The sequence below is a fragment of the Engraulis encrasicolus genome, unplaced genomic scaffold (genome assembly GCF_034702125.1).
Source record: "Engraulis encrasicolus isolate BLACKSEA-1 unplaced genomic scaffold, IST_EnEncr_1.0 scaffold_160_np1212, whole genome shotgun sequence".
Taxonomy (NCBI): Eukaryota; Metazoa; Chordata; class Actinopteri; order Clupeiformes; family Engraulidae; genus Engraulis; species Engraulis encrasicolus.
Window position 1 is genome coordinate 73,291 of NW_026945131.1, and position 25,485 is coordinate 98,775.

At 42.6% G+C, this 25,485-nt stretch overlaps 1 protein-coding gene across 1 annotated transcript in view; it reads left to right on the plus strand.

Annotated features, from left to right (window-relative positions):
• LOC134442436 (uncharacterized) overlaps positions 1-24,834 on the plus strand; it is a gene marked incomplete at its 3' end in the record, with an annotated part of 34,544 nt that extends 9,710 nt beyond the window's left edge. The window contains exons 4-23 of the mRNA XM_063192606.1: positions 1,348-1,510; positions 1,676-1,868; positions 2,146-2,239; positions 2,988-3,049; positions 3,643-3,730; positions 5,088-5,149; positions 5,423-5,516; positions 6,265-6,326; positions 6,920-7,007; positions 8,367-8,428; positions 8,703-8,796; positions 9,545-9,606; positions 10,200-10,287; positions 16,497-16,558; positions 16,832-16,925; positions 17,518-17,579; positions 17,855-17,948; positions 18,582-18,643; positions 18,922-19,015; positions 24,773-24,834. Of these exons, the coding sequence (XP_063048676.1) occupies positions 1,348-1,510; positions 1,676-1,868; positions 2,146-2,239; positions 2,988-3,049; positions 3,643-3,730; positions 5,088-5,149; positions 5,423-5,516; positions 6,265-6,326; positions 6,920-7,007; positions 8,367-8,428; positions 8,703-8,796; positions 9,545-9,606; positions 10,200-10,287; positions 16,497-16,558; positions 16,832-16,925; positions 17,518-17,579; positions 17,855-17,948; positions 18,582-18,643; positions 18,922-19,015; positions 24,773-24,834 (1,742 nt within the window). The remainder of the gene's footprint in view (positions 1-1,347; positions 1,511-1,675; positions 1,869-2,145; positions 2,240-2,987; positions 3,050-3,642; positions 3,731-5,087; positions 5,150-5,422; positions 5,517-6,264; positions 6,327-6,919; positions 7,008-8,366; positions 8,429-8,702; positions 8,797-9,544; positions 9,607-10,199; positions 10,288-16,496; positions 16,559-16,831; positions 16,926-17,517; positions 17,580-17,854; positions 17,949-18,581; positions 18,644-18,921; positions 19,016-24,772) is intronic.
• Between the last annotated feature and the right edge of the window lie 651 nt (positions 24,835-25,485).

Here is a 25,485-nt window from a genome sequence, read left to right on the forward strand (position 1 = left end):
CATTCTAAAGAAAAAACTAATTTGATTATCAAGGATATTATCTATCTATTACCATATCAGTCAATTTAACCCTAAAAGAAATATTATATATAGAAACATATTTCCAAACATTCAGAAGGTTTTTTCATTGTTCATTCATTTTTTTGAATGTTTGAATGTGTATTTATAGCACAAGTATAATAGTTAGGTAAGAACATGGATACATTGCCAACCAAGAGTTTCGGGAACAACATAGAAAATCATTGTTTTCTACATTGTTTCTACGCTTGAATTAGTGTGCACATAAGGAAAAAAGGTTTGCATGTGCTCCTTGTAGACATATTACATGTTCATGGTTGTGGGGTAATGTTTGAAGGAACAGGGCTGGGAACTTGTATGTTTACTTCTATTCACTATGTATGCCCACTGGAGAACTTGTGGTATGGATGTCAATGTGTATGTTCTTCACAAAAGTTACAGCTGTTGCTGTTCCTGCCTTCTCTATGTCAGGTAGCACCAGTTTATAACCAAGACTGCAGACAAAGGTGTCAATTTGGAACACAATACTGAAATGAGGAGAAGAATAGCACCATTATATCTCTCAGTATAGCAAACAACCTTGAGATCGTCTCCATCTAAAGAAATACAATGGCTTGTCACCATCAGAACAGTCCATTTCAATATTTGGATCACAATCATAAAGCTTCAAATATACCATCACTTATAATTATGTAGGCTGGGCACAGATCTGTATGCACAGCAATGCTGACCATATGTGACCCTTCTTATACTAGTGTTTGTGTGTAGTGGGAGGGTGCAAAAGTAGCTCACAGGGTACAGGAATGGGGGGATTGCTGTGGTGGGTGCCATGATGGTGCTTTGGGTACAACAAGGTTCAGTTGGTGTATTTTGTCAAAATGTCAACGCTGTATTAGCCACCAATGTCCAAAATGTTGCCGTGAATTACTTTTAGGCCTCCCCCATATCATTAGCATTTTTAGTTATCAGGGCCCAAACAAAAGCAAAATGTTCAGAAGAAACATGGCTGAATAGCTTATTGTCATGTATTTCACATTATCTAAACAGATTTTAACATTTATTTGCAAAATATGAATGTTCCATGTATGTTTTATACACTTGAAACAATTGGGGTCAAATTGACCCCAAGGAACACGGATGTAACCTAAATGTGTCCAGCACATATGGAAAACATTTTTGCTGAAATTTCACTTTTTTCACATTCATCCCATCTATTTAGGAAAAGTCATCAAAGATGAGGCAGAAGAAATATGTACTTCATGTATTTTTCAGGTGTTAAACATTGAAAGGGGTCAAATAGACCCCAAGGATAACAGGAGGGTTAAATAGGTCGCGGCATCTTCGCAACTGTTCCTTTTGAAAAAGGAAACTTTCTACTTGAATATAGAGGTGACTTCATAACCATTGAAGAATGTCAAAGAAGACAGCGATTTTACCATGACAACCGCAAGGTCTTCATGTTCGAATTCCGATTTGATGGCAAAATATGGTGGTAAATATCATGCTATTGCTTTGTCTAATTAAAGCTACATGACACACATGGTCACAGAAATGTTGTTGGCTGAAGACCTTAAATGAAGATATTGTTAGATGTGAACTTTTATATTTTATGTTGTACCTTATTGTAAATTAATTTTATGAAGTGGTACTTTTGTAGTATTGATGCCGCCACTGAGGATGGGTCCTTTGGCAGACTTGTCAATGATGACCACATCAACTCAAATGCCAAGATAAAGTGCCTGAATCTACAAGGGAAGCCCCACTTGTGTTTGTTTGCAACGCGAGACATACGTTCAGGAGAAGAGATTACCTACAATTATGGCGACTCGGACTGGCCATGGAGATCAAAGGTGTGTAGACAACAAAAAATGAATTGTAGGCCTTTACAAACACTATTGTGAAGTTTTAAGTCCAGCAACATGCAGGGATTGAAGTATTCTGGCCCCAGGCCGGATTTCCGGCTCGTAGCGACTGACTGTGAAAAAACTCGAAAATGAATTGACGGTAAATAACATTAAAAAGATGATCAAATGTTACAGAAGTTCCTCCACTTGTATAATGGCATACATGCACAGTCACGTTTCATTTTTTGAAACTAAACATGAACGTTGCTGTTAATCTTTTAAGGGGGAGTGTTCCACACCCTCAGTTAAAGAAGTGATTGGAGCCGTTGGTGTCAGGCAGGAGTCATCTGTGGAGAATAATGCAGCTATTGCCAGTGGTAAGTGAAAATTTTGATTAACTCTGAGTTGTGTGAATGCACGTCACTGCTGCTATGGTTTTACTTTCCTCATTTCATAAAACTAACAGACAGACTGACTAAAATTCCCCACGGAAACCAGGCCTCTCACACACCAAAAGTTGTTGGAGCACCTTTAGCGTTACAGTATTACACATTTTGCACAGGCATATTCCAAGACGGCCAATGCCAAAGTTCACCAGGCACAAATGTTCAAAACGTGGCTCGGTAAGCATGAGATCACTTTTAAAACTTGGATTGGCCACCATAGAGTAGAGACCTCAGCCGCAATGAGAATCTTTGGGATGTGTTGGAGAAGGCTTTACAGCAGCGCTGACACTCCTGCAGTCAATACAAAATCTTACTGCAACGCTAGTTTTCATTACATTATCGGACATTTTATCGGGAAAATATGACAATCGGGCAGATAGAAAATAAGCCCAAATCGGCCGATATTTTAGTGGACCGATGTATATCGTGCATCTCTACTCTTGACCTGACGAGTTGCAACGCTGAAGGTGTTGCGTCACTAGGAGGGCCCAGCCTGGCTAGCCTAACTGTACATTAGTGCCACCTTTGTTTTGTGCCAGGCTGACGCTCAATTCACTTCCCAGACAGAAACTGCTACTCAATACATCAGTGAACACAGAAATAAAAAAAATATTTCAATACAACCATCACATGCTTCTCCATGCTGGAAAACAATATCTTACGGTGTTCTGTTGCACAGAATCCCAACCAAGATCAGAGTGTCAGTCATCCACGACCACACCCGACATCACTGCTTGTGAGGTGAGCGCAAACACTGTTAAGTGGAGTAATGATCAGAAGCAGTCAGACACCTTAGGGCTCTGCTACTGGAAGCATGGGTGGACCTCATAAGCGTAGTGTCCTCTCAACTATGTTTTTTTTCTGATTGTGCCACACACAAGCAGCTGACTGCTCTGAGTCTGACTTTGAGACACAGAAAATGTCAATAATGTATGCTAGACAATATTGCTGTTTGTCACCAGAAGTTCTTCCTCGTGTATATTAGGTGGGGGTGGGGCGTAGTATGTTTCCCAGCGTGGCTGGACCTCATTAACCGTAGAGTCCTCTCAAACACGTTCTTTTTCTGATCGTGTCACACACAAGCAGCTCAATGCTCTGAGTTTGCGCAGTGATGTCTTTAAACAGCAAAGGAGTGTCTTGCATACCTTGCTTTTCTATGTGTCGCCAGTAGTTCCTCCACCAGTATATTAGGATACATGCACAGTGGGTGGGGCGGAGTGATGCCAAACATGCCTTTCGCTATAAGGCCTATTTTTTCATAGCATAAATAGTCACGTTTTATTATTTTTTTTTAACTTAACATGAATGTTGCTGTTTATCTTTTTACGGTGCAGAGTGTCACACCCTCTGCTAAAGAAGTTATAGGAGATATTGGTGTCAGGCAGGAGTCAGCTACGTTATTCTCCACAGATGGGTCCATTGGTAAGTGAAAATTGAGTAACAATAACTTCTGTGAATACACATCACGGCTGCTGTGGTTTTTCAGCACGGAGAAACATGTGATAGTTGTATTGAAATGATTTTGTTTCTGTGTTCATGCTTGGCTTTTGATAGGATACACTTTTTTTGTAAAACTCACTTGTTTACCACCACACATGCTTGACACCATCTAAAGTATATTTGTTTATCTTGGTCTCTTCAGATCACACGACATGGTTCCAGTGATCCATATGCTTGGTCTGTTCATCTCTCTTGAGACCAAGATAAACAAATTTGCTTTAGATGGTGTCAAGCATGTGTGGTGGTAAACAAGTGAGTTTTACAAAAAAGGTTTATACCCTCAATAGCCAAGCATGGTAGTGGGACTGACATGGTTTGTGGATGCATGAATGCTGTCAACATTGGTAATCTGAAATACACCTAAAATAAACATGCATGTCATCATGCACTGTGACTACTGAAGCAGATCATGATATTCTCCATAGGATTGCATTCAAATCTCACACCAATCTATTTAAGCCAGATGCAGACTCAAAATGTAAAAGTTCAATGCAAAGAAAGGTTGAAACACACACTGATGACCTCCCCTTTCATCCCTTTTCATTTTGTTTCATTTCGAGACGATTCGAGCCAACACAGCCCCTTCTCTACCAGATTTTAATCTGGGGTGTACTCACTTTTGTGAGTACATGTTAAAACATTAATGGCTGTATTTTGTTTTTTTTCTGAGTGAACAAGAAATTTAAGCGGTTAAATATGTTGTTAAAAGGTCACTAATCATTGTGTCAAAGTGACATTTCTGTAATGCTTTCCTATGAAAAGATTCACTCAAAAATATGAAAAACTGTGAGGGGTGTATTCACTGTTGTGATATACTGTACAGTTAGGCCGCCTTAAGCTTCGATTTCGGATCACACTTTGCAGACGTCTATTGAAACTATTCAAAACCAGTGTCTAGATTTTTCTCTTCGAGTGTTGAAATAAGTTTTCTCCAAGATTTTGTATTGACTGTAGGAGTGTCAGCGCTACTGTAAAGCCTTCAACACATCACAAAGATTCTCATTGCGGCTGAGGTCTCAACTTTATGGTGGCCGATCCTTGTTTTAAAGTGATCTCGTGCTCACTGAGCCATGTTTTTGAACCTTTTGAACCCGGTGAAGTTTGGCATTGCCGCTTAGAATACGACGGTGCCAAATGTGTTGTGCAGTAATGCTAAAGGTGCTCCAACAACTTTTGGTGTGTGTGTGTGACGTTGTTTCCGTGGTGACTCTTTGGCCAGTCTGTTAGTTTTATGAAAAGAGGAAAGTAAAACTAAATCTTATTGTGTTTTGTTGCACAGAGTCCCAACCAATATCAGAGTGTCAGTCATCCACGACCACAGCAGACATCACTACTAGTGAGGTAAGTGATTGCTTCCTTGCTCCACTGAGCAATGTGTGCAGAAATCTTAGAGCTTTGCTACTGGAAGAATGAGTGGACCTCATCAATTGTAGTGTCCTTTCAAACATGTTTTTTTTTCTGATTCTGCGCCACACAAGCAGCTCAATAGAGTGTCTTGCATACTTTGTTTTTCTGTGTGTTACCAGAAGTTCCTCCACGTGTATAATGGCATACATGCACAGTCACGTTTCAATTTTTTAAACTAAACATGAACGTTGCTGTTAATCTTTTAAGGTGGAGTGTTCCACACCCTCAGCTAAAGAAGTGATTGGAGCCGTTGGTGTCAGGCAGGAGTCATCTGTGGAGAATAATGCAGCTATTGCCAGTGGTAAGTGAAAATTTTGATTAACTCTGAGTTGTGTGAATGCACGTCACTGCTGCTATGGTTTTACTTTCCTCATTTCATAAAACTAACAGACAGACTGACTAAAATTCCCCACGGAAACCAGGCCTCTCACACACCAAAAGTTGTTGGAGCACCTTTAGCGTTACAGTATTACACATTTTGCACAGGCATATTCCAAGACGGCCAATGCCAAACTTCACCAGGCACAAATGTTCAAAACGTGGCTCGGTAAGCATGAGATCACTTTTAAAACTTGGATTGGCCACCATAGAGTAGAGACCTCAGCCGCAATGAGAATCTTTGGGATGTGTTGGAGAAGGCTTTACAGCAGCGCTGACACTCCTGCAGTCAATACAAAATCTTACTGCAACGCTAGTTTTCATTACATTATCGGACATTTTATCGGGAAAATATGACAATCGGGCAGATAGAAAATAAGCCCAAATCGGCCGATATTTTAGTGGACCGATGTATATCGTGCATCTCTACTCTTGACCTGACGAGTTGCAACGCTGAAGGTGTTGCGTCACTAGGAGGGCCCAGCCTGGCTAGCCTAACTGTACATTAGTGCCACCTTTGTTTTGTGCCAGGCTGACGCTCAATTCACTTCCCAGACAGAAACTGCTACTCAATACATCAGTGAACACAGAAACAAAAAAAATATTTCAATACAACCATCACATGCTTCTCCATGCTGGAAAACAATATCTTACGGTGTTCTGTTGCACAGAATCCCAACCAAGATCAGAGTGTCAGTCATCCACGACCACACCCGACATCACTGCTTGTGAGGTGAGCGCAAACACTGTTAAGTGGAGTAATGATCAGAAGCAGTCAGACACCTTAGGGCTCTGCTACTGGAAGCATGGGTGGACCTCATAAGCGTAGTGTCCTCTCAACTATGTTTTTTTTCTGATTGTGCCACACACAAGCAGCTGACTGCTCTGAGTCTGACTTTGAGACACAGAAAATGTCAATAATGTATGCTAGACAATATTGCTGTTTGTCACCAGAAGTTCTTCCTCGTGTATATTAGGTGGGGGTGGGGCGTAGTATGTTTCCCAGCGTGGCTGGACCTCATTAACCGTAGAGTCCTCTCAAACACGTTCTTTTTCTGATCGTGTCACACACAAGCAGCTCAATGCTCTGAGTTTGCACAGTGATGTCTTTAAACAGCAAAGGAGTGTCTTGCATACCTTGCTTTTCTATGTGTCGCCAGTAGTTCCTCCACAAGTATATTAGGATACATGCACAGTGGGTGGGGCGGAGTGATGCCAAACATGCCTTTCGCTATAAGGCCTATTTTTTCATAGCATAAATAGTCACGTTTTATTATTTTTTTTTAACTTAACATGAATGTTGCTGTTTATCTTTTTACGGTGCAGAGTGTCACACCCTCTGCTAAAGAAGTTATAGGAGATATTGGTGTCAGGCAGGAGTCAGCTACGTTATTCTCCACAGATGGGTCCATTGGTAAGTGAAAATTGAGTAACAATAACTTCTGTGAATACACATCACGGCTGCTGTGGTTTTTCAGCACGGAGAAACATGTGATAGTTGTATTGAAATGATTTTGTTTCTGTGTTCATGCTTGGCTTTTGATAGGATACACTTTTTTTGTAAAACTCACTTGTTTACCACCACACATGCTTGACACCATCTAAAGTATATTTGTTTATCTTGGTCTCTTCAGATCACACGACATGGTTCCAGTGATCCATATGCTTGGTCTGTTCATCTCTCTTGAGACCAAGATAAACAAATTTGCTTTAGATGGTGTCAAGCATGTGTGGTGGTAAACAAGTGAGTTTTACAAAAAAGGTTTATACCCTCAATAGCCAAGCATGGTAGTGGGACTGACATGGTTTGTGGATGCATGAATGCTGTCAACATTGGTAATCTGAAATACACCTAAAATAAACATGCATGTCATCATGCACTGTGACTACTGAAGCAGATCATGATATTCTCCATAGGATTGCATTCAAATCTCACACCAATCTATTTAAGCCAGATGCAGACTCAAAATGTAAAAGTTCAATGCAAAGAAAGGTTGAAACACACACTGATGACCTCCCCTTTCATCCCTTTTCATTTTGTTTCATTTCGAGACGATTCGAGCCAACACAGCCCCTTCTCTACCAGATTTTAATCTGGGGTGTACTCACTTACGTGGGTACATGTTAAAACATTAATGGCAGTATTTTGTTTTTTTTTCTGAGTGAACAAGAAATTTAAGCGGTTAAATATGTTGTTAAAAGGTCACCAATCATTGTGTCAAAGTGAAATTTCTGTAATGCTTTCCTATGAAAAGATTCACTCAAAAATATGAAAAACTGTGAGGGGTGTATTCACTGTTGTGATATACTGTACAGTTAGGCCGCCTTAAGCTTCGATTTCGGATCACACTTTGCAGACATCTATTGAAACTATTCAAAACCAGTGTCTAGATTTTTCTCTTCGAGTGTTGAAATAAGTTTTCTCCAAGATTTTGTATTGACTGTAGGAGTGTCAGTGCTACTGTAAAGCCTTCAACACATCACAAAGATTCTCATTGCGGCTGAGGTCTCAACTTTATGGTGGCCGATCCTTGTTTTAAAGTGATCTCGTGCTCACTGAGCCATGTTTTTGAACCTTTTGAACCCGGTGAAGTTTGGCATTGCCGTCTTAGAATACGACGGTGCCAAATGTGTTGTGCAGTAATGCTAAAGGTGCTCCAACAACTTTTGGTGTGTGTGTGTGACGTTGTTTCCGTGGTGACTCTTTGGCCAGTCTGTTAGTTTTATGAAAAGAGGAAAGTAAAACTAAATCTTATTGTGTTTTGTTGCACAGAGTCCCAACCAATATCAGAGTGTCAGTCATCCACGACCACAGCAGACATCACTACTAGTGAGGTAAGTGATTGCTTCCTTGCTCCACTGAGCAATGTGTGCAGAAATCTTAGAGCTTTGCTACTGGAAGAATGAGTGGACCTCATCAATTGTAGTGTCCTTTCAAACATGTTTTTTTCCCCTGATTCTGCGCCACACATGCAGCTCAATAGAGTGTCTTGCATACTTTGTTTTTCTGTGTGTTACCAGAAGTTCCTCCATGTGTATAATGGCATACATGCACAGTCACGTTTCAATTTTTAAAACTAAACATGAACGTTGCTGTTAATCTTTTAAGGTGGAGTGTTCCACACCCTCAGCTAAAGAAGTGATTGGAGCCGTTGGTGTCAGGCAGGAGTCATCTGTGGAGAATAATGCAGCTATTGCCAGTGGTAAGTGAAAATTTTGATTAACTCTGAGTTGTGTGAATGCACGTCACTGCTGCTATGGTTTTACTTTCCTCATTTCATAAAACTAACAGACAGACTGACTAAAATTCCCCACGGAAACCAGGCCTCTCACACACCAAAAGTTGTTGGAGCACCTTTAGCGTTACAGTATTACACATTTTGCACAGGCATATTCCAAGACGGCCAATGCCAAACTTCACCAGGCACAAATGTTCAAAACGTGGCTCGGTAAGCATGAGATCACTTTTAAAACTTGGATTGGCCACCATAGAGTAGAGACCTCAGCCGCAATGAGAATCTTTGGGATGTGTTGGAGAAGGCTTTACAGCAGCGCTGACACTCCTGCAGTCAATACAAAATCTTACTGCAACGCTAGTTTTCATTACATTATCGGACATTTTATCGGGAAAATATGACAATCGGGCAGATAGAAAATAAGCCCAAATCGGCCGATATTTTAGTGGACCGATGTATATCGTGCATCTCTACTCTTGACCTGACGAGTTGCAACGCTGAAGGTGTTGCGTCACTAGGAGGGCCCAGCCTGGCTAGCCTAACTGTACATTAGTGCCACCTTTGTTTTGTGCCAGGCTGACGCTCAATTCACTTCCCAGACAGAAACTGCTACTCAATACATCAGTGAACACAGAAACAAAAAAAATATTTCAATACAACCATCACATGCTTCTCCATGCTGGAAAACAATATCTTACGGTGTTCTGTTGCACAGAATCCCAACCAAGATCAGAGTGTCAGTCATCCACGACCACACCCGACATCACTGCTTGTGAGGTGAGCGCAAACACTGTTAAGTGGAGTAATGATCAGAAGCAGTCAGACACCTTAGGGCTCTGCTACTGGAAGCATGGGTGGACCTCATAAGCGTAGTGTCCTCTCAACTATGTTTTTTTTCTGATTGTGCCACACACAAGCAGCTGACTGCTCTGAGTCTGACTTTGAGACACAGAAAATGTCAATAATGTATGCTAGACAATATTGCTGTTTGTCACCAGAAGTTCTTCCTCTTGTATATTAGATGGGGGTGGGGCGTAGTATGTTTCCCAGCGTGGCTGGACCTCATTAACCGTAGAGTCCTCTCAAACACGTTCTTTTTCTGATCGTGTCACACACAAGCAGCTCAATGCTCTGAGTTTGCGCAGTGATGTCTTTAAACAGCAAAGGAGTGTCTTGCATACCTTGCTTTTCTATGTGTCGCCAGTAGTTCCTCCACAAGTATATTAGGATACATGCACAGTGGGTGGGGCGGAGTGATGCCAAACATGCCTTTCGCTATAAGGCCTATTTTTTCATAGCATAAATAGTCACGTTTTATTTTATTTTTTTAACTTAACATGAATGTTGCTGTTTATCCTTTTACGGTGCAGAGTGTCACACCCTCTGCTAAAGAAGTTATAGGAGATATTGGTGTCAGGCAGGAGTCAGCTACGTTATTCTCCACAGATGGGTCCATTGGTAAGTGAAAATTGAGTAACAATAACTTCTGTGAATACACATCACGGCTGCTGTGGTTTTTCAGCACGGAGAAACATGTGATAGTTGTATTGAAATGATTTTGTTTCTGTGTTCATGCTTGGCTTTTGATAGGATACACTTTTTTTGTAAAACTCACTTGTTTACCACCACACATGCTTGACACCATCTAAAGTATATTTGTTTATCTTGGTCTCTTCAGATCACACGACATGGTTCCAGTGATCCATATGCTTGGTCTGTTCATCTCTCTTGAGACCAAGATAAACAAATTTGCTTTAGATGGTGTCAAGCATGTGTGGTGGTAAACAAGTGAGTTTTACAAAAAAGGTTTATACTCTCAATAGCCAAGCATGGTAGTGGGACTGACATGGTTTGTGGATGCATGAATGCTGTCAACATTGGTAATCTGAAATACACCTAAAATAAACATGCATGTCATCATGCACTGTGACTACTGAAGCAGATCATGATATTCTCCATAGGATTGCATTCAAATCTCACACCAATCTATTTAAGCCAGATGCAGACTCAAAATGTAAAAGTTCAATGCAAAGAAAGGTTGAAACACACACTGATGACCTCCCCTTTCATCCCTTTTCATTTTGTTTCATTTCGAGACGATTCGAGCCAACACAGCCCCTTCTCTACCAGATTTTAATCTGGGGTGTACTCACTTTTGTGAGTACATGTTAAAACATTAATGGCTGTATTTTGTTTTTTTTCTGAGTGAACAAGAAATTTAAGCGGTTAAATATGTTGTTAAAAGGTCACTAATCATTGTGTCAAAGTGAAATTTCTGTAATGCTTTCCTATGAAAAGATTCACTCAAAAATATGAAAAACTGTGAGGGGTGTATTCACTGTTGTGATATACTGTACAGTTAGGCCGCCTTGAGCTTCGATTTCGGATCACACTTTGCAGACGTCTATTGAAACTATTCAAAACCAGTGTCTAGATTTTTCTCTTCGAGTGTTGAAATAAGTTTTCTCCAAGATTTTGTATTGACTGTAGGAGTGTCAGCGCTACTGTAAAGAATGAGTGGACCTCATCAATTGTAGTGTCCTTTCAAACATGTTTTTTTTTCCTGATTCTGCGCCACACATGCAGCTCAATAGAGTGTCTTGCATACTTTGTTTTTCTGTGTGTTACCAGAAGTTCCTCCACGTGTATAATGGCATACATGCACAGTCACGTTTCATTTTTTGAAACTAAGCATGAACGTTGCTGTTAATCTTTTAAGGTGGAGTGTTCCACACCCTCAGCTAAAGAAGTGATTGGAGCCGTTGGTGTCAGGCAGGAGTCATCTGTGGAGAATAATGCAGTTATTGCCAGTGGTAAGTGAAAATTTTGAGTAACTCTGACTGAAATGATTTTGTTTCTGTGTTCACTGATGCATTGAGTAGCAGTTTCTGTCTGGGAAGTTAATTGAGCGTCAGCCTGGCACAAAACAACGGTCGCACTAATATACAGTTAGGCTGCCTTAAGCTTTGATTTCGGATCACACTTTGCAGAGGTCTATTGAAACTATTCAAAACCACACTTTGCAGAGATCTATTGAAACTATTCAAAACCAGTGTCTAGATTTTTCTCTTCGAGTGTTGAAATAAGTTTTCTCCAAGATTTTGTATTGACTTTATTAGTGTCAGCGCTACTGTAAAGCCTTCAACACATCACAAAGATTCTCATTGCGGCTGAGGTCTCAACTTTATGGTGGCCGATCCTTGTTTTAAAGTGATCTCGTGCTCACTGAGCCATGTTTTTGAACCTTTTGAACCCGGTGAAGTTTGGCATTGCCGTCTTAGAATACGACGGTGCCAAATGTGTTGTGCAGTAATGCTAAAGGTGCTCCAACCAGACATGTGGACTCGAGTCCAGTGACTTGGACTCGAGTCTGACTCGAGTCAGCGGTGTGAAAGACTTGCGACTTGAAATTTCAAGATCAAAAAGGACTTGCGACTGGACTCGACTTGCACGCCTTTGACTCGGGACTCGACTTGGACTTGACAGTTGTAACTTTCAATGACTTGGCGTGACTTGCCATGTTGGGTCTAAAAAAAAAGTTGAAGTCCAACCCTTGTTTTCAGAATGCAACAGCCCGCCCACATTCTTTGTTTGAATCACGTCATTGTCCTAAGCGGTGCTATGCCATTGGCAGCAAGATGCAGCCGGTGTGGCAGCTTTTGTGATATGCACCGGAATTCTCATCCGCACGTACATCTGCTTGTACGAGGCTACGGAAAGCGATGCGGGACAAAGGTAGCCTATGGCAGGAACCGAATGTCAACATAAACAGAGATTAGGACACAATCTTCGATATGGTCAGCAATTGTTTTGGGACTGTCATTTGTTATGCCTACACTTTGGAATTAGATCAGAGTCTTGTTGTTACACAGGTAGCCTATATTTGATTTACCCCAACGGTACCCTGTACTTAACTTTAATCAGTCTACAAGCAGATACAGGGCGGATGAGAATTCCGGTGCATATCACAAAAACTGCCACACCGGACGCGGCTGGCCTGGACGCGGCGACCAGCGGCAACCATTTGCGAGTCTCCAGAACAAACATAGCCTACATTTTAAACCATCGCGGAAGTTAATTTATCTCCCTCTCAGCCCCAACTCATTTTGCATTCTTAATAGGGTAGGCTATGGAAGTTTGCACTGTGATCAACAAATATTTTCTATCAATGTTGTAGGAAGTGTGTGTGGTGGGGCGCTCTGATGTGCAACACGCGTCTGTAGGCTACACACGTGAAGCTCTCGCTCTCTCGCCCCTCGCTTACGACAGAAATTCAGTGAGAACCAAGCTGTCTAAATGGTTAGCTAAATGGTGATGGACATTGATTGTTGAACATTAGGCTATTTAAGCAGTTGAAATAGTCTAAAAAACACACACTGCTGACATAATCGAACACCTATCCATTTTGCTTTCCCTTTCCTTTATGAATGCGCTTGCCTTCAGCCCCCGAAGGCTGTTACAGTAGGCTATGTTCCGCTCCCACACATTATACTTGCGAGTCAGTCACTTCAAAGTGCAGCCTTGTGAATAATTTCCACCATCGCGGACAAAACCACGTTATGATGGATATGTGGCGAGGTAAACGTTACGAATATGGCCTGCTTTTAAGTTTCCCCCAACCCAGGATGTGTCCGTAGGCTATATGGCTTGATATCCCAGGGCTATTTCACGACCACAACTCCACGCGCTGAAAATGCAATGCTCGCGCTTCTCAGTCTAGAAAGAGTAACCTCTCGGTAACATTCTTTGCATTGACCAGCCACCATCGGTTGAGTATTAGAATCAATACAAAAAGACACGTTTATACATGTCTTAGTCTTCCAGCATGCAATCGAAAATAGGCGAGCAGAGGACACTTGGTCTTGCATCCATCAAAAGAGCTCCACCGGTTGCCTACTTTAGATGCTGGGTGAATGGTTCCAAAGAGAAATAATTTAGCCTATAGCCTATTCATGACAGTCTTGCAAAGAGACAAGACAAACGACCAAAATTGTCAAATAATTGGTCAAGGCGCGAGATGAGGAATACTTCATGGCTATTGGAAAAACTTTGAAGAAACTAAGCGTAAGCAACACTGCTTCCCGCGAAGCTTGCGCTTGAGGGCTATTAAACAAGCTATGCGCCCCGAACCTCACTGCTTGTTGTTCGATGACTTGAATCGAAACATTTCTAAGGACATCAGGGCTATTTTTGATTCCTGGAATACCGCCTCAGCCAGCTGAAAACAGAGTAGCAATGTCCCTTGTGTCAAATGGTAAGATAATGCCATACCTGGTCCTTGAAAGTTTTAAAACTCAGCCTTGACACACTATGTCAGCCACATCAGTTCAAACGCAATCTTTATTGCAGCCTCTCGTGAAGTTTATGTAATGCGAGGTAGAGGTTGCAAGCTACTGCTGAGCCGCGCAAGACATGGGCATGGGTCGGCTCCCGTGGATAAAAAGCAAGCATGTTCCCTCTCGCGTGCTGCTCCCAGCCCAATCCTTGCGCGCGCGAACCTTGTATCTCGTGGTGTCGACACCGCTTTATCTTATGTTTCTCACAGTTCGAACTACATGCTTTGTTTGGTATTTTGGGGGAGTTTGGAGTCGCAATTACCGCTGCTTGGAAATTACACGTTAGAGCTACACGACGCCAGCACTGGAGAACTGGGATGTAACCCTGTTATCCAAATTAACAAAATTTAGGAAACATAGAAACAGAACTTTGTTTGGCCACAATCTATGACCTGGACGGTGAACGTAATCTTTTTGAAGAGGCATGAACAGCATACAAGTGCCTTTGTGGGGGAGGAGAGGGCGATTGGGGAGAACAGGGAGACGAGAGCATGGCGCGAGGCGCATATTCGTTCGGGAAAAATGAGAGCGAAATGTTGGATAGGGCACACACCTTCCTTCTTCCTACACTGTAGAAGCACAGTGCCATAACTGGCATTCTGATGCGCTAACGCCATGTTTAATTGACAGCGTGCTGGCGAATAGTCTAGTAGCCTAATATAATTAACAAGACGTGGATTAATGACTGTGCAAACGAAGTTCTAGTTAACTTGGACTGTGACGCAGTAAAAATGGTTGGTCATGGGCCATTGCGGCGAGAATGTGAGGGGGAAAGCGACAATGCCGATATCAGCTTCAACAATAGTAGAGTAGAGTAGAGTAGAGTAGAGTAGTAGAGTAACTTTATTGATCCCCAGGGGGAAATTCAGGAAATTCATCATTACTTTACCAGGAATTTAATCCAACTAACTAGGCCTAGTTTGTCCTCATTTCTTAGCCCATATGGACAAGTGTCTACTAGGCTAAATACTGTTGGCACGTAGCCTACAGCAGACTATAGCCTAGTGCTGCACCATGCATGTGCTCATTGGTGGGTTCACAGTTATGACACTGTCTATGCTCAGATTTTGGTTCACAGATGGGATGAAGTGAACATCATGGACCAGCTGAGACAGGGCTGCCTGCTGAGCTGTGCTGTTAACTCATCATCCTGTCTCACATGTGTAGCCCCACCCCCCATACGCACACACACACACACACACACACACACACACACACACACACACACACACACACACACACACACACACACTGGGCTCAATTTTTAAAAAAGAAATTGATTACCCCTGCTGTATGTCATATCTTGATGAGAATGGTGAGCTTAATATGGTACCTTAGGGAAAATGGCGTCTTTTAAAGCCAAACCAAAATGTTTACATTAGTCGAGTGTTACACTACAGTAAAGAGAGGGGGGGAGGGTGGGTAGCACCTGTAAGACATGAATAGGCTACTACTTTCACCCTTGGCCTTTGTGGGTAAATTCAAACATAGTATGCTGAAAGTGTGAATCCGCGTTTTCAGGTCGGAAGTGTAATATGCCCCCCTAATGTCTTGACAAAACCTTCCAGCCAAAGCTGTCAGCGGCCCTGCCTGTGCTCCTAGTGAAAAAGTTAACCATAGTCCTGTCCTTAGCGTTATTATGCTAGAGTCTGTATAACTTAAAACCTTGGCTAGATATGACCGGCCCACCACCAAGACCAGGGTGGAGTAGTGGAATAGGTTTATGCCATCAGATGATGGAATGGACACACACATATACGCACACATTCTTGCTAACAGGACTATTTGCCCACTGGACAGTAAATATTTGGCATATGGTTGCTCCTTTGTACAACTTCACATGAAATGTATTTTTATGTGAAAAAAAATATGAAATTAAATGTCATTTTACATACACAGCACAAGCAGTAGTTTGGTTTAGACTGATTTCTCAGCAACTGTTTTAGTAATTGTCATCTTTTTCTCAGGTCTCATTATTATACTAATGAATTTATGATCAAAATTGTGATTGCAAATAGAAAATCCCTTTGTGACTTGTTAAGGACTTGAAAAAAAATGAGACTTGGACTTGGACTTGACTTGGCTGGGGTACGACTTGGACTTGGACTTGACTTGGTCAGATGTGTCTTGACTTGTGACTTGACTCGGACTTGAGTGGAAAGACTCGAGACTTACTTGTGACTTGCACATTAGTGACTTGGTCACACCTCTGGCTCCAACAACTTTTGGTGTGTGTGTGTGACGTTGTTTCCGTGGTGACTCTTTGGCCAGTCTGTTAGTTTTATGAAAAGAGGAAAGTAAAACTAAATCTTATTGTGTTTTGTTGCACAGAGTCCCAACCAATATCAGAGTGTCAGTCATCCACGACCACAGCAGACATCACTACTAGTGAGGTAAGTGATTGCTTCCTTGCTCCACTGAGCAATGTGTGCAGAAATCTTAGAGCTTTGCTACTGGAAGAATGAGTGGACCTCATCAATTGTAGTGTCCTTTCAAACATGTTTTTTTCCCTGATTCTGCGCCACACATGCAGCTCAATAGAGTGTCTTGCATACTTTGTTTTTCTGTGTGTTACCAGAAGTTCCTCCACGTGTATAATGGCATACATGCACAGTCACGTTTCAATTTTTTAAACTAAACATGAACGTTGCTGTTAATCTTTTAAGGTGGAGTGTTCCACACCCTCAGCTAAAGAAGTGATTGGAGCCGTTGGTGTCAGGCAGGAGTCATCTGTGGAGAATAATGCAGCTATTGCCAGTGGTAAGTGAAAATTTTGAGTAACTCTGACTGAAATGATTTTGTTTCTGTGTTCACTGATGCATTGAGTAGCAGTTTCTGTCTGGGAAGTTAATTGAGCGTCAGCCTGGCACAAAACAACGGTCGCACTAATATACAGTTAGGCCGCCTTAAGCTTCGATTTCGGATCACACTTTGCAGAGGTCTATTGAAACTATTCAAAACCAGTGTCTAGATTTTTCTCTTCGAGTGTTGAAATAAGTTTTCTCCAAGATTTTGTATTGACTGTAGGAGTGTCAGCGCTACTGTAAAGCCTTCAACACATCACAAAGATTCTCATTGCGGCTGAGGTCTCAACTTTATGGTGGCCGATCCATGTTTTAAAGTGATCTCATGCTCACTGAGCCATGATTTTGAACCTTTGAACCCGGTGAAGTTTGGCATTGCCGTCTTAGAATACGACGGTGCCAAATGTGTTGTGCAGTAATGCTAAAGGTGCTCCAACAACTTTTGGTGTGTGTGTGTGACGTTGTTTCCGTGGTGACTCATTGGCCAGTCTGTTAGTTTTATGAAAAGAGGAAAGTAAAACCAAATCTTATTGTGTTTTGTTGCACAGAGTCCCAACCAATATCAGAGTGTCAGTCATCCACGACCACAGCAGACATCACTACTAGTGAGGTAAGTGATTGCTTCCTTGCTCCACTGAGCAATGTGTGCAGAAATCTTAGAGCTTTGCTACTGGAAGAATGAGTGGACCTCATCAATTGTAGTGTCCTTTCAAACATGTTTTTTTTTTCCTGATTCTGCGCCACACATGCAGCTCAATAGAGTGTCTTGCATACTTTGTTTTTCTGTGTGTTACCAGAAGTTCCTCCACGTGTATAATAGCATACATGCACAGTCACGTTTCATTTTTTGAAACTAAGCATGAACGTTGCTGTTAATCTTTTAAGGTGGAGTGTTCCACACCCTCAGCTAAAGAAGTGATTGGAGCCGTTGGTGTCAGGCAGGAGTCATCTGTGGAGAATAATGCAGTTATTGCCAGTGGTAAGTGAAAATTTTGAGTAACTCTGACTGAAATGATTTTGTTTCTGTGTTCACTGATGCATTGAGTAGCAGTTTCTGTCTGGGAAGTTAATTGAGCGTCAGCCTGGCACAAAACAACGGTCGCACTAATATACAGTTAGGCTGCCTTAAGCTTTGATTTCGGATCACACTTTGCAGAGGTCTATTGAAACTATTCAAAACCACACTTTGCAGAGATCTATTGAAACTATTCAAAACCAGTGTCTAGATTTTTCTCTTCGAGTGTTGAAATAAGTTTTCTCCAAGATTTTGTATTGACTTTATTAGTGTCAGCGCTACTGTAAAGCCTTCAACACATCACAAAGATTCTCATTGCGGCTGAGGTCTCAACTTTATGGTGGCCGATCCATGTTTTAAAGTGATCTCGTGCTCACTGAGCCATGTTTTTGAACCTTTTGAACCCGGTGAAGTTTGGCATTGCCGTCTTAGAATACGACGGTGCCAAATGTGTTGTGCAGTAATGCTAAAGGTGCTCCAACAACTTTTGGTGTGTGTGTGTGACGTTGTTTCCGTGGTGACTCTTTGGCCAGTCTGTTTGTTAGTTTTATGAAAAGAGGAAAGTAAAACCATATCTTATTGTGTTGTGTTGCACAGAGTCCCAACCAATATCAGAGTGTCAGTCATCCACGACCACACCAGACATCACTACTAGTGAGGTAAGTGACTGCTTCCTTGCTCCACTGAGCAATGTGTGCAGAAACCTTAGAGCTTTGCTACTGGAAGAATGAGTGGACGTCATCAATTGTGGTGTCCTTTCAAACATGTTTTTTTTTTTTTTCTGATTCTGCGCCACACATGCAGCTCAATAGAGTGTCTTGCATACTTTGTTTTTCTGTGTTTTACCAGAAGTTTCTCCACGTGTATAATGGCATACATGCACTGTCACGTTTCATTTTTTGAAACTAAACATGAACGTTGCTGTTAATCTTTTAAGGTGGAGTGTTCCACACCCTCAGTTAAAGAAGTGATTGGAGCCGTTGGTGTCAGGCAGGAGTCATCTGTGGAGAATAATGCAGCTATTGCCAGTGGTAAGTGAAAATTTTGATTAACTCTGACTTGTGTGAATGTCATGTCTATTTATGTGATGTCAGGTGAACGCCCCTTTAGGAGACCTTCGAAGTCTTGAGGTTAAGAATAAATGGAGTCCCCTTTGCGCTGTAGATGGCGGTAGTGCACGTGTTGTCCCCTCCTTCTCTTTTTGAGGTGTTTGCACAACGACCTCTAAGGAGACCCAACTTGAGCACACACTTTTGCATTGGGTGGGCGTGTTTTGAATCCTCTTTATTACTCCACCCCCTTTGTCCAGACACTGCAGAAGTCTATAGATAAATATCTTTTGTTTATCAACAAGGTATTTTGAGGAGGGGCAAAACACCGGCAGCCAACCACGTGTGCTAATTTGTTGACTGACAGCGGTTTCCAACAATCAGAGGTTGAGTTGTGCACAGTAAATTTCGCGCAGTCAAGAGTAAACAAAAATTGAGGAACCATCTATAGAAAGAATTCAAAGCCAAAGTGTGAGCCAATGTCGAAGCTTTAGGCGGCCAAACTGTAGCCTGATTATCAGCGACGTTCAAATGTCTTCGAGACTTGGTCTGACCAAGAGCACAACAATTAACATTTCCCAAACGGCATGGTGACCTCCCTCCCTTGGTTTCCTTATGGTTGTTTGCTTCACGACAAAGTGGGAGGAGTTCCCATATTTTCGGCAACTGAGAAAGTACTTGCATTTGCTCTTGACTAGTGATGCACAATATTACATTTTTTAACCGATGGCCGATAATTTCCTTCTTCTCAGGGCCGATACCGATACCCGATATGTTCACATTTTCATATTTAATGTAATATATTGATATAATGAAGGGCGCTCTTGCGGGATATTTGTCCTCCCTAGACCTCTCGTATCCTTTGGCGTTTTTGTAGTCTATCTTACGGGTTTCGTCAAGTTTTTCTGGTCGCTGTGTTTCCTGCGTTTTTTTGTGGTGAGTTTACCTTCGCTTTTGGGCTTGTTTTTCCTAAAGCTCGTTTTGTGGATATCCCAGGAGGGGGCTCCCTGAAGCCTCGAGCTGGGTACTCCACTGAAGAACCGAAGCTAGTGAGGCTTTTGTTTTCTCTGTTTTAGGAATAGGCAGAGTAGTAACATCCCCTGCCCAGGTTAACGCTCACCACTTCACCTCCAACGCAGTGTGCCGATTTTTGGTTGGGCTTCACTCCACTCTTTTTGCTGAGTGATTCTCTTCTTTTTTGGGAAGTCTGTGTGTTTTGTCCATGGTCCTGTCTGCACTCCGGTGCCTGTGTCTCTGACCACCTGTTGCTACTTACTGTAGCCTGTTCGTAGCTCCGTAGCCTATTGGCTCTAGTTTCTTGCTACTCGTGAGGAGCATTTAGACTTTTGTGCTCGTAACTGCCGGTTTGTTTCCGCACACTCGTCCTATTACAACTATCCTGGTTAATCAGCTGTTCGTTATTATCACTAGTCATGTCTGCAATCAAGAGTTTTGTTGAGTCTCTGACTTTTAAGAAGTTGCAACGGTTCAACAAACCACAATTACTTGAATTGGCGAAAAGGTACAATGTCGTTAAATACAGAAGAGGAGAACCAAAGACACTATAAAAACAAAGTTATTCGATGTATTCACTGAAAACAGTGTACTGCCCCGCACGCTAGCCAAAGCCGCTTCGCCTTCCACTCCGTCTGGTCCGTCCGAGACAGTCCGCCTGCTTGAGTTAGACCTCGAGCAGCGGCGATTAGAGTTAGAGACTGATCTGGCAAAACAGCGGTTGGACAGTGAGCGCCAGCGTCTTAAACTGGAAGCCGAAAAGGCCAAGTCTAAAACTGTCTTTGATTTTGCAAAAAATATAAAGCTGGTTCCTCTCTTCTCAGAGACTGATGTAGAACGGTATTTCCCGCACTTCGAGAGGGTGGCAACCAACTTCGCATGGCCGAAAGAGTATTGGGCCTCTCCCAGATAACACACTGGAGGAGAAAGGCCAAGAGATTTACTCGTGTCTCCCTTTCGCCAAAAGTCTTATGTGTGACGACGTAATGGGTGCCAGTTGACCCCTGAGGCGTATCACCAGTCGTTCCGTAAACTCCAGAAGAAAGTAGACCAGATGTACGTCGAGTTTGGTGTTCAAACGCTGGTGCGCTGTTGTAGAAGCAGATGAGCGTGCAAAACTCCGTGTATCAATCCTCTTCGAGGAATTTATCAATTGTTCGCGGCCCTCTGTTGCAACACATGTTAGTGAACAGAAGCCTAAAACTCTGCCTGCTGCTTGTGTCTTGGCTGATGACTTTAGATATTTTAGACCAGTTGACAAATTCCTTCAGCACTTCACCAGGCATGGTTTCATTATGGTTCAGTAAGCACCAAGGCTGGGTCATCTGCTTATTTAATTATGTGGCAAGCAGTGTGACTACTACAACAGCTGACCGTATACAAAATAAAAAGCAAGGGTGAAAGTCACACCTCTGAGATGTTGCCTGCCTTGACCTGCTGTGCTCTGCCCTGCAGATAGTCCAATTAATCAATTTAAAATCAAAACAAGACTTTTTTTTCAGTCTTGGCTACTCGGCATCCTCGTTGTTTATGGCCTCTTTCAGATGCGTCACCACATCGCAGTGTCCCCAGTACAGGTCACCGAATTCACATTAGCACCTTCAAGCAGCAGTCAGATATTTTAAAGGTTGTTACTATGGGGCAGGTTCATGTTCAGCATGGATGAGAATAGTTCTACCTTCGAAGTTGCATGTGTTGACATCAGCTCCCAGCTGCAATAGCATCCTCAGACACGGCAGATTACGGCAGTCTTCAGCTGCCTCGTCCAGAGCACTGGTCCCAAAGATTTTGTCTCTGCTCTTCATGTCAGCTCCATGTTCCACCAGTAACTGAAATGTGTGGGTGTATAGTGTTGTCTATGTCTGCCTCGTCCAGAGCACTGGTCCCAAAGATCTTGTCTCTGCTGTTCATGTCAGCTCCATGTTCCACCAGTAAATGAAATGTGTGGGTGTATAGTGTTGTCTATGTCTGCCTCGTCCAGAGCACTGGTCCCAAAGATCTTGTCTCTGCTGTTCATGTCAGCTCCATGTTCCACCAGTAGCTGAAATGTGGTTGTATAGTGTTGTCTATGTCTAGTCTCTATGTCTAGACTCTCTGCTGACCGCATGTTGGGATGGGGATACAGTTTTTTTGTCAGCACACGCAGCAGGATATCCATCCTAGAGAAGTATGGTGCCAACTCAAGTTCTGGGCTGTGTGGTGGAAGAGAATGTTGCGTAGGATGCCACGGCTCAGCAAAGAAACTCAGACGGGGAAGAGGAGGTCAAAATTCTCCACACACAACGCACTGAATGACACCATGCACAGCTCATCTTCTCTCCTCCTCCACCTCTCCTCCTCATCCCCTCTTCTGCTCCACCACCAACTGCCCCTGTTCGGGAAAGCATCTGAACATGCCGGTGCCTGGTGGTCCAAGAGTATGTTTGGAACACCGGTGCAGTATTGTCCGATGACAGCTGCCTCCTCAGCATCCTCGTTGTCTAAGACCTTTTTCAGATGAGTCCCCAGTACAGGTCACCGAATTCACATTAGCACCTTCGAGCAGCAGTTGGATGTTTTCAAGGTTGTTGCTATAGGCAGGGTCATGTTCAGCATGGATGAGGATAGTCCTACCTTTTGAAGTTTCAGGTGTTGACATCAGCTCCCAGCTGCAATAGCCTCCTCAGACACGGCAGATTGCGGCAGACTTCAGCTGCCTCGTCCAGAGCACTGGACAAAGATCTTGTCTCTGCTGTTCATGTCAGCTCCATGTTCCACCAGTAGCTGAAATGTGTGGGTGTATAGGGTTGTCTATGTCTAGTAGTGCCAGGGCTTTATCCATCAGCTCATGACTCTCTGCTGACCGCATGTTGGGATGGGAATCCAGTGTATAGTGTTAAAAGCTGATGAGAAGTCAGCAAAAAGGACACGAGCATGTGTTTTAGACCCTTTCAGATGCATATACAGTTAATCCAAAGGTTTGGCAACGGCAACATCTGTTCATATGTCATATGGTTTGTTGGCAAAAGTTGATGTAGTCAACTCATTTGAGAGGATTGTCAAGACTCACAAGTGAGGTGAGGGAAATGGGCCTGTAATACTTGGGAGTTGATGGATGAGGCACTTTGGATACCCACTGTTACGTCCTCCTCCCACCAGGGGTCACCTTCACATTCCCACCTCTGTTGCTGCCCCAGTTTCCTCCTCCACAGGTGCAGCCAATGGACTAGGGATGGCACAAACCGCACCGAAAACCGAAACCGTACAATTCACACACATACCGAACCGAACCGTGCAATGCATCGCAAACCGCAATTCATGTAATGCCCAGAAATATATGTAAAACAGAGATTCTAGGAGTATCTTATCCAGTCTCTCTGATTAAAACATTGGCGTATAAGACCAAATCAGAGGATGACAATTAAAATCACACCATTTTCACATTATAAGCCTATACAAACCATATGTAGTGATAAGTCCGATTCTATTAGCCAGTGCACCATTTATCATGAACGAAAAAAAAAGAACCGTAGAGAACCGAAAACCGTGACCTTGACACCGTGATATGAACCGAACCGTGAATTTTGTGAACCGTACCACCCCTCCAATGGACCCATCACCTTCCTCCCATTTAAGCCAGGGTGGCAGCCTGGCTTGACGCTCTCTCCCCTGGGCTCCACTTGGTGCATTTGTGGCTCCCTTTTGTTTATTAAGTCATTCATTTATTTTGTATCTCTTTGTAAATAGTTCCTTTAATAAAATACCCCTAGACCTTTCGAGCGCCTGGACATCCTTTTGTCTTCCAAATGGTTACACTTTTAACCTGTTTGTAACATTTGGGGCCTCGTCCATTTTGCACCCTTTTTCCAAATTTAAAATCCTTTTGTTTGGGAGATTTAGGCACCTTGTAGTATGCAATGGTAAGTTGCACTTCGTCCAACTGGTTGTGTGTGTGTGTGGCACTGTAGTTAGTAAGCCGCCGGGTGGGCACAGAGCCTACCACTTTTTTATTTTAATTTCTTATTTTCGGTGGTAGCCTCTAGTAGGCCCGCTTCGGGGGTGGCATCACTCACCCCACGAGTTTGGCGGTTAAAGTACGCCTTTTAGGGGAACCACCAGAAGACTAGTGGTAAGGTGTAGTATTAGGTAAGTGTTTTGTTTGTTCAGGTAAGATTTGAGGTTACAGTGTCACGCACATCACACTGGTTTGTGCTTTACCAATTGCTTTTGTGTATTGTACTGGGGCTATGTTTACAGAGCTACGGTGAGGTTGGTTAACTGGTTAGACTTTGGCTGTTTTTGTCGGGCTAGTGCCCTTTTGTCGTCTACCTTCAGCCTCACCGTTAAGTCGTTTAGGTGTGTGGAGCGCCATTTTTGAGGGGGGGAGAGCTGTAGTCGTTTGGGGATTTTTGACTACTTTTGTGATTTTGTTTTGTGTCTTTTGTGCCTTGCACTGTGCAGCCAGTGCGAGTTCACTTTTGTTGACCATGACGTCAGCAGCGCAAGCATTTGCTGAGGATCCCTCTGAGGAGGCTTTTCACAGCCTCACCAGAGATCAATTAATTGAAGTCGCTTAGCTTTATAAGCTCGAGCTGAGCGCTTCGGAAAAGCGTCTTAAGAGCTCGGTTAAATCGGCCCTCTGCTGTTGATCATGGTTTGCGGCCTTTTTTTTTTTTTACCAGTCTGTTTGTTTTGCTTTCCTGATTTCATGAAACTGTAACAATGTTATTGTGTTCTGTTGCATAGAGTCCCAACCAAGAATAGAGTGTCAGTCGTCCACAACCACACCAGACATCACTACTTGTGAGGTGAGTGACTGCGTCTGATCTTTGCGCCACTGAACAATGTTTGCAGACATCTTTGTTAGATATTGGTGAATGGCCGAATACACTGGCCGTGACAATTAGGGTGCATCAAACGCCCCTCAAAAATGAAAACTTTACAATATCCTACTCTGCTCTTGCAGTATTGTTACTTTGCACCATCATAACTCCCTTGTAAAATTTTAACAAATTTGATTGATGTTAAAGGGTGGCACAACAGGCTTGACATTTTGAATGCACAGTTTTGGCTAAAAATCCCCATTCACTACCAAAGTGTATTTTGAGACCGTTTTGATCAAAAACGGTAAGGACAGTCATTTGGAAGAATGCTCCAGTTGCCTTTCCACTTCCCCAGGACATTAAAACCCCCCAAAATGGCCAAATATTGGCTACATGGGTGTTCGAACATGGCTAAAAGATTAGCAAATGGGGCCTAAAGCCTTAAAAACAGGCACAGAGAATTTCAAATGTGGGAAAGTGGAAAGGAAACTGGAGCATGCTTCCAAATGATTCTCATTACTAGTTTTGACCAAAATAGTGTCAAAACATACTTTTCAAGGATTTTGCTAAAATAGCCCATCCACTGCCATTCAAAATTTCAAGCATATTGTGCCACCCTTCAACATTAACTAAAAT